Source organism: Schistocerca americana, chromosome 2 (assembly GCF_021461395.2).
Source record: "Schistocerca americana isolate TAMUIC-IGC-003095 chromosome 2, iqSchAmer2.1, whole genome shotgun sequence".
NCBI classification, from domain to species: domain Eukaryota; kingdom Metazoa; phylum Arthropoda; class Insecta; order Orthoptera; family Acrididae; genus Schistocerca; species Schistocerca americana.
In genome coordinates, this window is record NC_060120.1 from 938,446,978 (window position 1) to 938,463,656 (window position 16,679).

The 16,679-nt window shown below is 46.7% G+C and overlaps 1 protein-coding gene across 4 annotated transcripts in view; it reads right to left on the minus strand.

Moving 5' to 3' along the window:
• LOC124596031 (disks large 1 tumor suppressor protein) overlaps nt 1–16,679 on the minus strand; it is a 940,679-nt gene that overhangs the window by 584,976 nt on the left and 339,024 nt on the right. For all 4 annotated transcript variants that reach the window (XM_047134995.1, XM_047134994.1, XM_047134993.1 and 1 more), the window contains one exon: nt 1,918–2,193. In XM_047134995.1, coding sequence (XP_046990951.1) covers nt 1,918–2,193 — 276 coding nt within the window. The remainder of the gene's footprint in view (nt 1–1,917; nt 2,194–16,679) is intronic.

Here is a 16,679-nt window from a genome sequence, read left to right on the forward strand (position 1 = left end):
TGGATCCTCAGCCGGGAAACCTAGCGTGGTTCGCAACGGCACTGGAGTCGCAGGGCTCCATTCCTCTGTCGGGACCTTCCAGAACTTCCGCACTGACTCTCTTCATGCACATCTCATATTGCAAACGACGGTTATTCGGGTTTCTGACTGACTGTATACAGGGTGAAAAGTATTTAAACCGACAAACTTTGGGAGGTTGCAGAGGACATCAAAACAAATATTTTTCCCTAATGTCATTTTTTCCTATGAGGATTATTTAAACCGGTGGAGGCCGTATTACGCTCTTCAGTTGTTAGAGGCCGTATTACGATCTTCAGTTGTTAGAGGGCGTATTGCGCTCTTTAGCTGTAGACAACTGCTGTCCACCAGTCTAGTAGTGCATTGTCTCTGTTTTCTAATCGAGCGATACATCTGCAGTGAGTACACTGATATCGTTGTTGCGTACTACGTAGCGCACCACAACGGACAAGCTGCACAGCGGGTTTATCAATAACAATATCCTAATTGCTGTATCCCGCATCATACGACATTTGCTGCTGTGTACCAACGTCTGCGTGAGACCGGGTCATTTAGCAGATTACCTGGATAGGGACGCCGTCGCACGGTAAGAACGCTGGAATTTGAGGAAACTGTCTTGCAGCATGTGGAGCAGGATCAATCAGCACATGGGGTCGAATCAGACGAAGATAAGAACAGTCCTTCGAGAGCAACTGTTACGTCCTATTCACTTACAGCGTGTCCACAACCTGGAACCAATTGATTATCGACCCACAGCACAGTTTCCGCAGTGGTACCTGAAACAGTGTGAAATGCATACTACATTTACATCGTCTGTGTTGTCTACCGATGAAGCAACTTTTGGGCGTGATGGAGTCTTCAACATGCACAATTGGCATGTTTGCAGTGAGGATAGCCCACAGTTACTAGCGCTCATCAAGTGCGGTTCTTCGTTAATGTGTGGGTCGGTGTTGTTGCTCCCTACAAGACAACGCATATAGTTCCAACGTGACGGGACGCCGGCACATTTCAGTCGTCGTCTGCGTCGATTCCTGGACTGACGGTTCCCAGAAACGTGGATTGGCAGAGGTGGTCCTGTACCATGGCCTGCTCGATCCCCTGATATGTCCCCTCTGGACTTTTTTGTGTGGGGAGAGATGCGCAACCTTGTTTAGGCAACCCCTGTTGCATCAGAGTCGTGCTTGGGTAGCTCAGTTGGGAGAGCACTTGCCCGCGAAAGGCAAAGGTCTCGAGTTGGAGTCTCGGTCCGGCACACAGTTTTAATCTGCCAGGAAGTTTCAGAGGAGGATCTGGTTGCCCGGATAGTAGCAGCAGCAGGAACAATTCAGGATACTCCTGGGGTTTTTGCCCGTGTCACACAGAACATGATCCGACGGTGTAACCTTTGTTTACGTGTCAATGGAGGCATTTTTGAAAAATCTACTGTAATTGAAATTGGTTTGTGTTAATGTGTTGTCTCTTGGTCATAAAAAAATGGAAAAGTGTTTGTTGGTTTAACTAATTTGCCGCCAGAGAAATCTTCCTCTACCGGTTTAAATACTGCTCATGGGAAAAAAAGACAATAGGGAAAAATATTTGCTTTGATGTCCCCTACAACCTCCCAGAGGTTTTCGGTTTAAATACTTTTCACCCTGTGTGACTGGACACTGTATTATCGTACACTTTGACCCATGCAGGTTTTCGCTACTTATGATACAATATCTGCAAGAGAGCTACACTAGTGGCCTTTCAGCTTGGCTCCTTCAGCCGACCGCTTTGGCCTTGTTCCGGCCCTTCCAACGGACCTACCTGAGAGGAGAGAAGATCAGAACAGAGACAGGGGAGGGGGGGGAGGTTGGGGAGATACATGAAGTGAGAGAGAGAGAGAGAGAGAGAGAGAGAGAGAGAGGTAGTACTCACGAGGCGGACGGTGTTGCCGGCGCGCTTGAGCGCGTCGACGGCTGCGGCGTGCGGCACGTCGACGACGGAGACGTCGTTGACCTGGAGGATGGTGTCGCCGACGCGGAGGCGGCCGTCGGCGGCGGCGGCGCCACCCGGGATGAGCTTGGTGATGTAGATGGCGCTGTCGTCGCCCACGTGCGGGTTGTCGGTGCCGCCCGCGATGCTGAAGCCCAGGCCCGCGCCGCCGCGCTCCAGCACCATCTCCTCGAACTCCCACTCCGCATCGCCGTTCACCTGCGCACAAGGAATCGTGTGTCAGGCCAGACCAGCTTAAATGCCTAAAACACACTACTGGGCATTAAAATTACTACACCACGAAGATGACGTGCTACAGACGCGAAATTTAGCCGACAGGAAGAAGATGCTGTGATATGCAAACGATTAGCTTTTACAGAGCATTCACACAAGACTGGCGTCGGTGGCGACACCTACAACGTGCTGACATGAGGAAATTTTCCAACCGATTTCTCATACACAAACAGCAGTTGACTGGCGTTGCCTGGTGAAACGCCGTTGTGATGCCTCGTGTAAGGAGGAGAAACGCGTACCATCACGTTTCCGACTTTGATAAAGATCGGATTCTAGCCTATCGCGATTGTGGTTTATCGTATCGCAACATTACTGCTCGCGTTGGTCGAGATCCAATGACTGTTAGCAGAATATGGAATCGGTGGGTTTAGAAGTGTAATACGGAACGCCGTGCTGGGTCCCAACGGCCTCGTATCACTAGCAGTCGAGATGACAGCATCTTATCCGCATGGCTGTAAAAGGATCGTGCAGCCACGTCTCGATCCCTGAGTCAACAGATGGGGAAGTTTGCAAGACAACAACCATCTGCACGAGCAGCTCGACGACGTTTGCACCAGCATGGACTGTCACCTCGGAGACCGTGGCTGCGGTTACCCTTGACGCTGCATCACAGACACGAGCGCCTGCGATGGTGTACTCAACGACGAACCTGGGGGCACAAATGGCAAACGTCATTTTTTCGGATGAATCCAGGTTCTGTTTACAGCATCGTGATGGTCGCATCCGTGTTTGGCGACATCGCGGTGAACGCACATTGAAAGCGTGTATTCGTCATCGCCATACTGGCGTGTCACCCGGCGTGATGGTCTGAGGTGCCATTGGTTGCACGTCTCTGTCACCTCTCGTACGCATTGACGGCACTTTGAACAGTGGATGTTACATTTCAGATGTATTACGACCAGTGGCTCTACCCTTCATTCGATCCCTGCGAAACCCTACATTTCAGCAGGATAATGCACGACCGCATGTTGCAGGTCGTGTACGGGACTCTCTGGATACGGAAAATGTTCGACTGCTGCCCTGGCCAGCACATTCTCCAGATCTCTCACCAATTGAAAACGTCTGGTCAATGGTGGCCGAGCAACTGGCTCGTCACAATACGCCAATCACTACTCTTCATGAACTGTGGTATCGTGTTGAAGCTGTATGGGCAGCTGTACCTGTACACGCCATCCAAGCTCTGTTCGACTCAATGCCCAGGCGCATGAAGGCCGTTATTACGGCCAGAGGTGGTTGTTCTGGGTACTGATTTCTCAGGATCTATGCACCCAAATTGCGCGAAAATGTAATCACATGTCAGTTCAAGTATAATATATCTGTCTAATGAATACCCGTTTATCATCTGCATTTCTTCTTGGTGTAGCAATTTTAATGGCCAGTAGTGTACTTGCGTCGGATAAAAAGTTGTAACACTGACATAACAAGGAAGATGTGCGACATATGGTATGCCCGCTGTCTGTAGATTGTCACAGAAGGTCAGCTGAATTAACGCAGTAAGCAGCGTCAATAATGTGTTAGTCAGTCGCTGTGTGTACTGTCAAAGTGCGGGAGGCCAGTTCAAGCAGCCTAACAGTATGTTTAGGAAACACGAACAATGTGCGTGGATCAATATTTAAGTGGCACGTGATCGGAGTGTAGAACAATGTTTCCTTTTGGTAGCGCATCCCATCATCCTCCACCACAATGCACGTTGCCACACTGCGAACCAAACCACGTGCAGGAGCTTCCGAATACGTAAGGTGGAAGGTACTGGAACATCCACTGTAATCGCCCGATATGTGTCCGTGCGTTTACGACATGTTCGCCACAATGAAGGAACTTCTCCGCGACGCTCTCTATAACAGAGGCAACATCATCTGTACCGTAGGACGTTCCTTGAGAGTCATCGACATATATGAATGCGCTGACGGTAGGTGATCCAAATGCTGGGCGCTTATATTGAGGGCATGAAATATGGTGAAAGTCAGTCAATAAAGCCTAGTATGAATTATAACCGTATTGCCACTAATTTTTATCCAACCCATGTATAAATGTGGTGTAATGAAGCTAATTACCATAATTACCAGTGCCTCTACATCTGTAGTGCATGGTGTAAGCTGAAAATATGGGCCTGACGGAAGGCGTGCTAGGGTATCCCTGCGGTTGTGGTGATCACTGTGTCCGGATGGCGTAGTGGTAAGAGCATCTGCCCAGTAAGCACAGGAGATCAAGGTTCGAGTGTTTTCAACATTCGCCATTCTATTGTTCGCATTTTTCCAGTTTGGCTTCTGTGATGACGTTTGGTTTGTGGGGCGCTCAACTGCGCAGTCATCAGCGCCCGTACGAAGTCCCAGTCCGCAGCTCGTGGTCGTGCGGTAGCGTTCTCGCTTCCCGCGCCCGGGTTCCCGGGTTCGATTCCCGGCAGGGTCAGGGATTTTCTCTGCCTCGTGATGACTGGGTGTTGTGTGATGTCCTTAGGTTAGTTAGGTTTAAGTAGTTCTAAGTTCTAGGGGACTTATGACCATAGATGTTAAGTGCCATAGTGCTCAGAGCCATTTGAACCATTTGAACCACGAAGTCCCAATTTTTACACAGCTCAATTTGTACACGATCCAATCTAGCCATTGTTACGAATGGTGATGATGATGATGAAATGATGAGGACAAAACAAACAGTCCCCAGGCAGCAGAGAAAATCCCCAACCCAGCAGGGAATCGAATCCGGGACGCCGAGATCGAGAGGCAGCAACGCTAGCCACTAGACCACGAGCTGCGGACAGTTTGGCTTCTGTATAACACAACCGATATATGTTGCGTTCAAGCGATTTAGACTTCTAAAATTTTTAAACTGAACGTGGAATTGATGGCTTAATTTATTTCGTGTTACAGAAACAACCGATGCTATGCGATCAGTCATTAAATATATTTTTGGACAAATATTCACCAAACGCTTATTAATAGTGTTTGTGCATATTAACACACTAAATTTCGAGCATTCTAACGACCTGTCCGAGGCCAAAAAATCGCATAGTTATTCCTAACTTGCCTCGGGCATGGATGTGTGTGATGTCCTTAAGTTAGTTAGGTTTAATTAGTTCTAAGTTCTAGGGGACTGATGACCTCAGATGATAAGTCACATAGTGCTTAGAGCCATTTGAACCAATTTTTATTCCTAACTGCTTGACAACTGGGATTTCCCATCTCATTGTCATATTTTGTTTTCCTATTCTTGTCGATTGTGGACGTATGAGAAATGAAACTGCTGAAACTGAAGGTAAATATAATGAATTAGCTGCAACCAGTTGTTTTTAAAGGCGTTTATTTTTCCTGGTGACATTTCAAGATCCTTGGTACCCTATCTTCAGATGTTTAGATTTATTTACGTGTCGTGAACATCGTTTCTTTATCAGTGGCGTTGCAGAGTTTTGCAATGGAAGTTAAAGATAGCTATTGTGAAACGTCGTAAGTAAAGAAACAGTAGCTATTGCGCATCGTCCTGAGTACAGAAATAATATTCACGACACGTAAAGAACTGTAAACATCTGGCGGTGGGGTGAACGTAAAATGAATTTACTCTCAAAAATGAAACTTTTGGGGCATAGTTTGTCGGTATGTTGTGTCGGTAAATGGGTGCGATTCATATCCGTGCCGGACGCTGTGGCCGAGCGGTTATAGACGCTACAGTCTGGAACCGCGCGACCGCTACGGTCGCTGGTTCGAATCCTGCCTCGGGTATGGATGTGTGTGATCTCCTTAGGTTAGTTAGGTTTAAGTAGTTCTAAGTTCTAGGGGACTGATGTTAAGTCCCATAGTGCTCAGAGCCATTTGAACCATTTTTCATATCGGTGCGTTCCCCTATAAACATTAACGTCACAGGCGCTATAGTTCTGCTTTTATGAGCTAGGATCGCTGCTGTCGCGTCACGTGTTGACCAGGTCCGTGAGCTTAAGTAAGTACGTGAATCCGGCAAGCGCGTCACCTTAGGTCCTCCATGCCAGCGGACTCTATTTTCTTCAAGTCGTGGAATGTGCGAAAGTTGTTGTGTTGCGACATTTTCCTTCCTCCCTCTTCTTTCCCTCTTGGATGTATCGTTCCTTTTTGGACGAGTGCGATAATTTGCTGCTATTACAGCAATAGCGGTTTAGGCCTTTTGTAGCGATCGTTAACTTGATCGCACTGCCCCAGTCTATCTATCAACTCACTCTGCGATGTCCTCTTCCTGGCATATCAGGCGCCTGCCAGTGAGTGTTATAAAAAGCTTGACTGTAATATGTCTCTGAAATACGATTCCATCTGGCTAACCCCGACTTATTCCCTGAAAATTGCAGAATACCTGCCCTCCTTAGCATATAAGGCCTCTGCCAGGGCGTATTATACACTCCTGGAAATGGAAAAAAGAACACATTGACACCGGTGTGTCAGACCCACCATACTTGCTCCGGACACTGCGAGAGGGCTGTACAAGCAATGATCACACGCACGGCACAGCGGACACACCAGGAACCGCGGTGTTGGCCGTCGAATGGCGCTAGCTGCGCAGCATTTGTGCACCGCCGCCGTCAGTGTCAGCCAGTTTGCCGTGGCATACGGAGCTCCATCGCAGTCTTTAACACTGGTAGCATGCCGCGACAGCGTGGACGTGAACCGTATGTGCAGTTGACGGACACTGAGCGAGGGCGTATAGTGGGCATGCGGGAGGCCGGGTGGACGTACCGCCGAATTGCTCAACACGTGGGGCGTGAGGTCTCCACAGTACATCGATGTTGTCGCCAGTGGTCGGCGGAAGGTGCACGTGCCCGTCGACCTGGGACCGGACCGCAGCGACGCACGGATACACGCCAAGACCGTAGGATCCTACGCAGTGCCGTAGGGGACCGCACCGCCACTTCCCAGCAAATTAGGGACACTGATGCTCCTGGGGTATCGGCGAGGACCATTCGCAACCGTCCCCATGAAGCTGGGCTACGGTCCCGCACACCGTTAGGCCGTCTTCCGCTCACGCCCCAACATCGTGCAGCCCGCCTCCAGTGGTGTCGCGACAGGCGTGAATGGAGGGACGAATGGAGACGTGTCGTCTTCAGCGATGAGAGTCGCTTCTGCCTTGGTGCCAATGATGGTCGTATGCGTGTTTGGCGCCGTGCAGGTGTGCGCCACAATCAAGACTGCATACGACCGAGGCACACAGGGCCAACACCCGGCATCATGGTGTGGGGAGCGATCTCCTACACTGGCCATACACCACTGGTGATCGTCGAGGGGACACTGAATAGTGCACGGTACATCCAAACCGTCATCGAACCCATCGTTCTACCATTCCTAGACCGGTAAGGGAACTTGCTGTTCCAACAGGACAATGCACGTCCGCATGTATCCCGTGCCACCCAACGTGCTCTAGAAGGTGTAAGTCAACTACCCTGGCCAGCAAGATCTCCGGATCTGTCCCCCATTGAGCATGTTTGGGACTGGATGAAGCGTCGTCTCACGTGGTCTGCACGTCCAGCACGAACGCTGGTCCAACTGAGGCGCCAGGTGGAAATGGCATGGCAAGCCGTTCCACAGGACTACATCCAGCATCTCTACGATCGTCTCCATGGGAGAATAGCAGCCTGCATTGCTGCGAAAGGTGGATCTACACTGTACTAGTGCCGACATTGTGCATGCTCTGTTGCCTGTGTCTATGTGCCTGTGGTTCTGTCAGTGTGATCATGTGATGTATCTGACCCCAGGAATGTGTCAATAAAGTTTCCCCTTCCTGGGACAATGAATTCACGGTGTTCTTATTTCAATTTCCAGGAGTGTAAAAGTCTTGGCTACAATATGTGTCTGAAAGAAGCTTCCTTCAGACCCACCTTCACTTATTCCCTGAAAACTGCAAACGGTTTCTGACGAACATGGCGTGCGATTACACTTCAATATTACAGTAATGGAGGCGAGGTGAGCAGACAAGTGGCCTCGTGGTATTTTGGCAGACTAGTGCTGGACTATTGTTATAGATGATCCACATGTAATTTGTAACGAAAAGTGGATTTGTGCTGCGAATTTATAATTCGATCAGATTTTCTATAAAATATCAGGACAGAACACTGACGATAGTAAAATTGTTTACAGCACTGATTATTATGTACCCCAGCCGTACCTATTGTTATTTTCTTTATTCATTACACAATACTCGATTGTTCTGTGTATGTTTCGTAATTTCTTAATTTCTATAAAGGCTACAAAAACACGGAAAACTATTAAGTTATCTTTCGTATAATTAAGTAAATCTGTGAGTTGATGTTTGCTGAATTTTATCACTGAAAGTGTTCCATGTTATTCGAGTGATTGTTTTCGAGTGATTGTTCATCTCAAGGATTCACAGTTATCAAAATTATCAACAAACTTTCACGCTAAACATTTGTAGAGTACATTGCTACTGAAATAAATATATGGATCATAGTAAGTACCTATGCCGTTTCAGAAGACGACTGCATGAACACTACAAGACGTACATAAAAATAAATGAAAATGATATGTAACATCATTCGAACACAGCTTCCCTTCGTTTCGATTCGTAATACGTGACGGGGCGTGGGTGGAGATAGCACCACTAGCGGGCTGCCGTTTCGAAACGTGTGAACGAATCATCCGCTCCATATTGTCGCATCGAAATAGATCGCGCCTAAAGTTAGGTAACCCAATGAGCAGATGACCAAAGCGAGCTGCGTTACACCATCCTGCAGCAGCAACGTCAATAAATTGCACTCACGTATTGGCGTTTTCCATGTCACAAACGTGCGTTTTCCATGTCACAAACGTGCGTTTTCCATGTCACAAACGGTGCTCACACTGAGCGCCTGCGATGTGAATTAAAAACGTGGAGAGATGTTCTATCCACTGATACGTATCTTGTGGTTCTCGCGCAGACGTCTTCTGATGCCGTGGATGTTCTCATGAATAACCGTGTATGTGTATAAATATAACCGTGTATGTATATAAATCAAGGCATGTATTTATGCCGCTGGAGCTAACTGAAGGTGTTCCGAGTGCTCCATTGCGCGTTGTGCACTTCGCAGGACGCTGAAACATCGTAGGTATGTTCATTAATCGATGCGCTAAGGAGTACGCCGAAGAAACACTAGTTCTGCCATGAGGTGAAAAATGGTGCTGTAAGCAGCCCGAATGTGGTGCGGGTGCAGGCAAAGGGGAGGAACAACCGAACACATGATGATGATGATGATGATGATGGTTCTTGCACGTTTATCAGGATATGCTCCATAGGTATAACATGTGTTCAACATGTTTCTCCGGCTCAGCAACATGGTTCATCCGTAACACAGCCTGCTCGAAAATTGCTTGCAGCATTTCGGGTATAACCAGAGCGCTACATTATGTGATCAAAATTATTCGGACACCCCCAAAAACATATGGTTTTCATATTAGGTACATTGTGCTGCCACCTACTGCCAGGTACTCCATATCAGCAACCTCAGTAGTCATTAGATATCGTCAGAGAGCAGAATGGGGTGCTCCACGGAGCTCATGGACTTCGAACGTGGTCAGATGATTGGGTGTCACTTGTGTCATACGTCTGTACGCGAGATTTCCACACTCCGAAACATCCCTCGGTCCACTGTGCCAGATGTGATAGTGAAGTGGAAACGTGAAGGGACACGTACAGCACAAAAGCGTACAGGCCGACCTCGTCTGTTCACTGACAGAGACCGCCGTCAGTTGGAGAGGATCGTAATGTGTACTGGGCAATAGGGAGGCATCTATACAGACCATCACACAGGAATTCCAAACTACATCAGGATCCACTGCAAGTACTATGACAGTTACGCGGGAGGTGAGAAAACTTGGATTTCATGGTCGAGCGGGTGCTCATAAGACACACATAATGCCGGTAATTGCCAAACGACGCCTCGCTCGGTGCAAAGAGCGTAAACATTGGACGATTGAACAGCGGAAGAACGTTGTGTGGAGTAACGAATCACGGTACACAATTTGGCGATCCGATGACAGGGTGTGGGTATGGCGAATTCCCGGTGAACGTCATCTGCCAGCGTGTCTAGCGCCAATAGTAAAATTCGGAGGCGGTGATGTTATGGTTTGGTCGTGTTTTTCATGGAGGGGTCTTGCATCCCTTGTTGTTTTGCGTGGCAGTACCACAGCACAGGCCTACATTGATGTTTTAAGCACCTTCTTGCTTCCCACTGTTGAAGAGCAATTCGGGGATGGCGACTGCATCTTTCAACACGATCGAGCACCTGTTCACAATGTACGAACTGTGGTGGAGTGGTTACACGACAATAACATCTCTTTAATGGACTGGCCTGCATAGAGTCCTGACCTGAATCCTACGGAACACCATGGGATGTTTTGGAACGCCGACTTCGTGCCAGGCCTCACCGACCGACATCGATACCTCCCCTCAGTGCAGCACCCCGTGAAGAATGCGCTGCCATTCCCCAAGAAACCTTCCAGCACCTGACTGAACGTATGCCTGCGAGAGTGGAAGCTGTCATGAAGGCTAATGGTGAGCCAAACACTGTACTGAATCCGAGCATTGCCGATGGAGGGCGCCACGAACTTGTAAGTCATTTTCAGCCAGGTGTCCGGATACTTTTGGTCACATAGTGTATGTAGTCGTATGCTGTTCTTCTGATCAGGAAGTCCGGATACATCCTTGACAGACATGATCTTTCAGATATCCCCACAACCAGGAATCAATTGGTTTTAGGTCGGGAGATCTGGAAGGCCACACATCTTGAAACTGCCGAGAGATGATGCGGATGTAAAGATTTATCGAAGTAAATTTTTCACCAGGCAAGCATGTGCTTCAAAATAATGGCGTGGACACGGTTGTGTTCTTGCAAAGCTGGACTCGCGAGCTGCATAAGGAGGTCCTGTGCACCTAACGGGCTTGCGTGGTGTCATCTCCTCGAATAGAAACGGACTGAGAATGAAGGAGCTTATGAAATCACACCACACAGCTACACAGTGGATCCTCCTGCACAATATGTGGCGGAACAGGCGACATTTCTATACATTCACGACACCCTACAGAGTAAAATGTGCCTCCTGCCACATATCATCCATTTCCATGCGTGCCAAAAAAACGATGCCGGCTAAGTCAGGGAGTTGTAGTCTATCTTGGGGCTTCATTTGGTGCACATTCTGAATCTTGTACGGATATCAGAGTAAAATGCGCCATAAAATCTTTTGAATTGCTGATCGGGGAAGAAACAATTCCCGTGACGCAGCTGGAGCTCTGGCTGCAGAATTTGAGGCATGTGCTGCACGTCGGCTACAGCTGGCTACAGCAACTTCATCGACAACTGCCGTGGGAATGGCCGACTCACTCGCCCTGCTGGGCCACATTAATGCACCTGTTTCTTCAAATTTCATGATCATATTCTTTAACCTATTTATTGACACGAGGCACCTTCGCAGGCCGTATCCCCGCAACGCAGTCTCATTACTGCTGCCATTCTGGTAAAAGAACTTTAGTAGCAGTGCACGGTCTTCCTTCTCAATAGCCATTGCGTTTCCTACGGAAAACTTCAACCTTCTTAACCCTTCACGCCAACGGTTACTTCACAGAAGAAATTAGCACGCGTCGCCAAGCGAAAATCAGAGAGATTAGAGCCCACACAGAGGCATACCGACAATCTTTCTTTCCACGAACAATACGAGACTGGAATAGAAGGGAGAACCGATACAGGTACTGAAAGTACCCTCTGCTACACACCGTCAGGTGGCTTGCTGAGTATGGATGTAGATGTAGATGTAGACTGCATACTGACGTCAAAACATGAAACATCACACATTGATTGCTTATAGCGCAATTTTTCACCTGGTGGCAGAGAGCAGAACTATTATCTTTTCTACGCACTCCGCGAGCGCGCCTATTAATGAAAGTACCTACAATGTTTCAGCATCCTGCGATGTATACAGCCCGCACCGTGGCACTCTGATCACCGTCAGTTTGATGATGATATTTTTGTCATATTATGCCCAAAATAATCGTAGAAATCCTGACTATAAGTAATTTATAATTTTTTAATGACAATTTGCCGTTTAATGTATCCGTCTATCAGCTCACCCAGCCATCACTGAATGGTGGCAGTAGAGGGAGGTGAGGCGATATAGACTTCAGCAACATTCGAATCTTGTCGGAACTAAACATTTCTTATGCATTAAGTTTAGCCAGCCTATGATACTCAATTTAAACCCTAAGGATCAAACAGCGTTTGAATTTCGCACAATAAGATTGCTAACGAAGACGCTTCAAGTGGTCAAATGGCTCTATGCACTATGGGACTTAACAGCTGAGGTCATCAGTCCCATAGACTTAGAACTACTTAAACCTAACTAACCTAAGGACATCACACAGATCCATGCCCTGGGCAGGATTCGAACCTGCGACAGCAGCAGCGCGGTTCCAGACTGAAGCGCCTGAACCGCTCTGCCACAGTGGCCGGTTGTAGACGCTTCGATTACCTGAGTCATCTAACTGCAAGCCATCTAACTGCACACAAACAATTTTTGGAGCATACAAATTATGAGGCAAAAGAACTCTACATTCCTGTGTTCAGTATATCGTCCATCCAGACGTGACCTGATTTAGAAATCGATGATTATCTGCGGAATTAAATATGTACCAAAATTATCCTTAAATCATTTGTGACACTGCACACAAATAACCTGTGTGACGCTGGTCAGTGGGAGTGTGACTTCAAAATTAATCACATCCCACGTTATAATTTTAGAAACTTTTTTCCCGAAGCGAAAATATACGATACGTGATATCATATAAAAGTGAATCATGGTATTATTTTGCAAACTTTAATATTTTCAGCAAACAACGCTTGAATTTCGCAGAGTAATTGTATGCTTAAAGCCAATCCACACGAGGCTCATGCTAATTATTAACTCGGTGCGATAGTTGTTTCTTTCCTGCGTTTTACGTTACCAGTATTTCAGATGATGTTAAATTCTCTTGCTTCCAGAAGGATCATATTACATGCCGGCTACACATTGCCAAGATACGTATATTCCTTACAGCATCATGTGCTGCCAAAACACTGGAGCGGAAACGTTAAACTTCGACGTCATACGGTCATGTTTCACGGAAAGCCGTTTCTAGTCACAGCCAATTTTGCCTGAAAATGTAGGCAACAAGACAAGAATTATAAACGTAATGTTCCAACATTAATTTTCTTCAGATTCTCACATGCTGTGAGAACATCACGGGGAGTTACACTACAATATTGTCTAAATTACGCTGCAAGAATCTGTTAGAAACAGTACCAAAAGTCTTTACTTTATTTCACACGCAATAAAACTTTTTCTGAAAAAGCCCTTTGATTTCATACTTAAATGAAAAGACGTTGAATCACCTTCGATATTTTTGTAGTAAAAACTGAGGATCGTTTTCCTTTTGCAACACCTTCCTTATGGAAAGAGAACTCTGTAGGTACAACTAATTACGCAGCTGTAACTTACACAAAAACAGTGAAATGCAGCATGTTTCATTCCCCATGAGTTGGCATTCAGCTTCTAAGTTTACTGGAAAAAACTTTACAGTAGTCTCCGATAGAAGACAGTGGAACAGTGGGCAGTGGCTGCAGTCCAAATATTGGTCTCAATACGACGAGGAGGAGAGTCAACAAGTCTCTCTCTCTCTCTCTCTCTCTCTCTCTCTCTCTCTCTCTCTCTCTCTCTCTCTCCCTCTATTTCTTTTTCTTTCTTTGACGCCATCTGGAACCTGAAAGTGCTCAGCGTTCTTATTTCATTATCCGCTTGTATCTTATGTTTGTTTTAGTACTGGTGGTGATGCATAATTACCGAAATTATATAACGAAGTGGGTGACAACTTCATAGAAGCACCACTATGTCCGCTTATGATGTATCTAAAGTTGTGGTTTTAATATAATTCTCTTTTAACTGTTCTTATTGAGTTTTATTGAAACCGATGGAGGTGTGCAACGTTTCTAGATACACTACTGGCCATTAAAATTGCTACACCACGAATATGACGTGCTACAGACGCCAAATTTAACCGACAGGAAGAAGATGCTGTGATATGCAAATGATTAGCTTCTCAGAGCATTCACACAAGGTTGGCGCCGCTGGCGACATCTACAACGTGCTGACATGAGGAAACTTTCCAACCGATTTCTCTTACACAAACAGCAGATGACCGGCGTTGCCTGGTGAAACGTTGTTGTGATGCCTCGTGTAAGGAGGAGAAATGCGTACCATCACGTTTCCGACTTTGATAAAAGTTGGATTGTAGCCTATTGCGATTGCGGTTTATCGTATCGCAACATTACTGCTCGCGTTGGTCGAGATCCAATGACTGTTAGCAGAATACGGAATTGGTGGGTTTAGGAGGGTAATACGGAACGCCCTGCTGGGTCCCAACGGCCTCGTATCACTAGCAGTCGAGATGACAGGCATCTTATCCGCATGGCTGTAAAAGGATCGTGCAGCCACGTCTCGATTCCTGAGTCAACAGATGGGGACGTTTGCAAGACGACAACCATCTGCACGAACAGTTCGACGACGTTTGCAGCAGCAAGGACTGTCACCTCGGAGACCGTGGCTGCGGTTACCCTTGACGCTGCATCACAGACACGAGCGCCTGCGATGGTGTACTCAACGACGAACCTGGGTGCACGAATGGCGAAACGTCATTTTTTCGGATGAATCCAGGTTCTGTTTACAGCATCGTGATGGTCGCATCCGTGTTTGGCGACATCGCGGTGAACGCATATTGGAAGCGTGTATTCGTCTTCGCCATACTGGCGTATCACCCAGCGTGACGGAATGGGGTGCCATTGGTTACACGTCTCGGTCACCTCTTGTTCGCATTGATGGCACTTTGAACAGTGGACGTCACATTTCAGATGTGTTACGACCCGTGGCTCTACCCTTCATTCGATCCCTGCGAAACCCTACATTTCAGCAGGATAATGCACGACCGCATGTTGCAGGTCCTGTACGGGCCTTTCTGGATACAGAAAATGTTCGACTGCTGCCCTGGCCAGCACATTCTCCAGATCTCTCACCAATTGAAAACGTCTGGTCAATGGTGGCCGAGCAACTGGCTCGTCACAATAAGCCAGTCACTACTCTTGATGAACTGTGGTATCGTGTCGAAGCTGCATGGACAGTTGTATCTGCACACGCCATCCAAGCTCTGTTTGACTCAATGCCGAGGCGTAGCAAGGCCATTAGTACGGCCAGAGGTGGTTTTCCTGGGTACTGATTTGTCACGATGTATGCACTCAAATTGCGTGAAAATGTAATCACATGTCAGTTCTAGTATAATATATTTGTCCAATGAATACCCGTTTATCATCTGCATTTCTTCTTGGTGTAGCAATTTTATTGGCCAGTAGTGCACATTTACACACGATGTACTTGTTTGCTACAATATGAATAGCAATTATGTGCACACCAAATGCAATAGATCACATTACTACCATTATGACTGCAAAGAATTTTTACAGCTTTAACATAACACACCGTTGCAGTCGCTACTGTTGTATGCCGATAAAAAATATATTTGCTCAACACTGTTATTTTCGTGATAATTTCAACAAGAAAGTACATAAATAGAATGCATTACTGTACCATGGCGCATGTATGACGTATACTGACCCCAGGTGTGAGATAACTGTAAACAGCGGCCTCCGTGCAATTTGAACGTCTTATGTGTGTAGTGGAAGAGGGACTACACCAAATAACGGCTGAAATATGACACCTTTATCTGATGGTATGAAGTACCCACTTCTATGTGAAAGATGGCATGTGAGCGATTGTACACTTACGGATGAAAATTGTAACACCAAATTTAATTAATGTTGTTGTTGTTGTTGTTGTGGTCTTCAGTCCTGAGACTGGTTTGATGCAGCTCTCCATGTTACTCTATCCTGTGCAAGCTTTTTCATCTCCCAGTACCTGCTGCAACCTACATCCTTCTGAATCTGCTTAGTGTATTCATCTCTTGGTCTCCCTCTACGATTTTTACCCTCCACGCTGCCCTCCAATACTAAATTGGTGATCCCTTGATGCCTCAGAACATGTCCTACCAACCGATCCCTTCTTCTGGTCAAGTTGTGCCACAAACTTCTTTTCTCCCCAATCCTATTCAATACTTCCTCATTAGTTACGTGATCTACCCATCTAATCTTCAGCATTCTTCTGTAGCACCACATTTCGAAAGCTTCTATTCTCTTCTTGTCCAAACTATTTATCGTCCATGTTTCACTTCCATACATGGCTACACTCCATACGAATACTTTCAGAAATGACTTCCTGACACTTAAATCAATACTGGATGTTAACAAATTTCTCTTCTTCAGAAACGCTTTCCTTGCCATTGCCAGCCTACATTTTATATCCTCTCTACTTCGACCATCATCAGTTATTTTGGTCCCC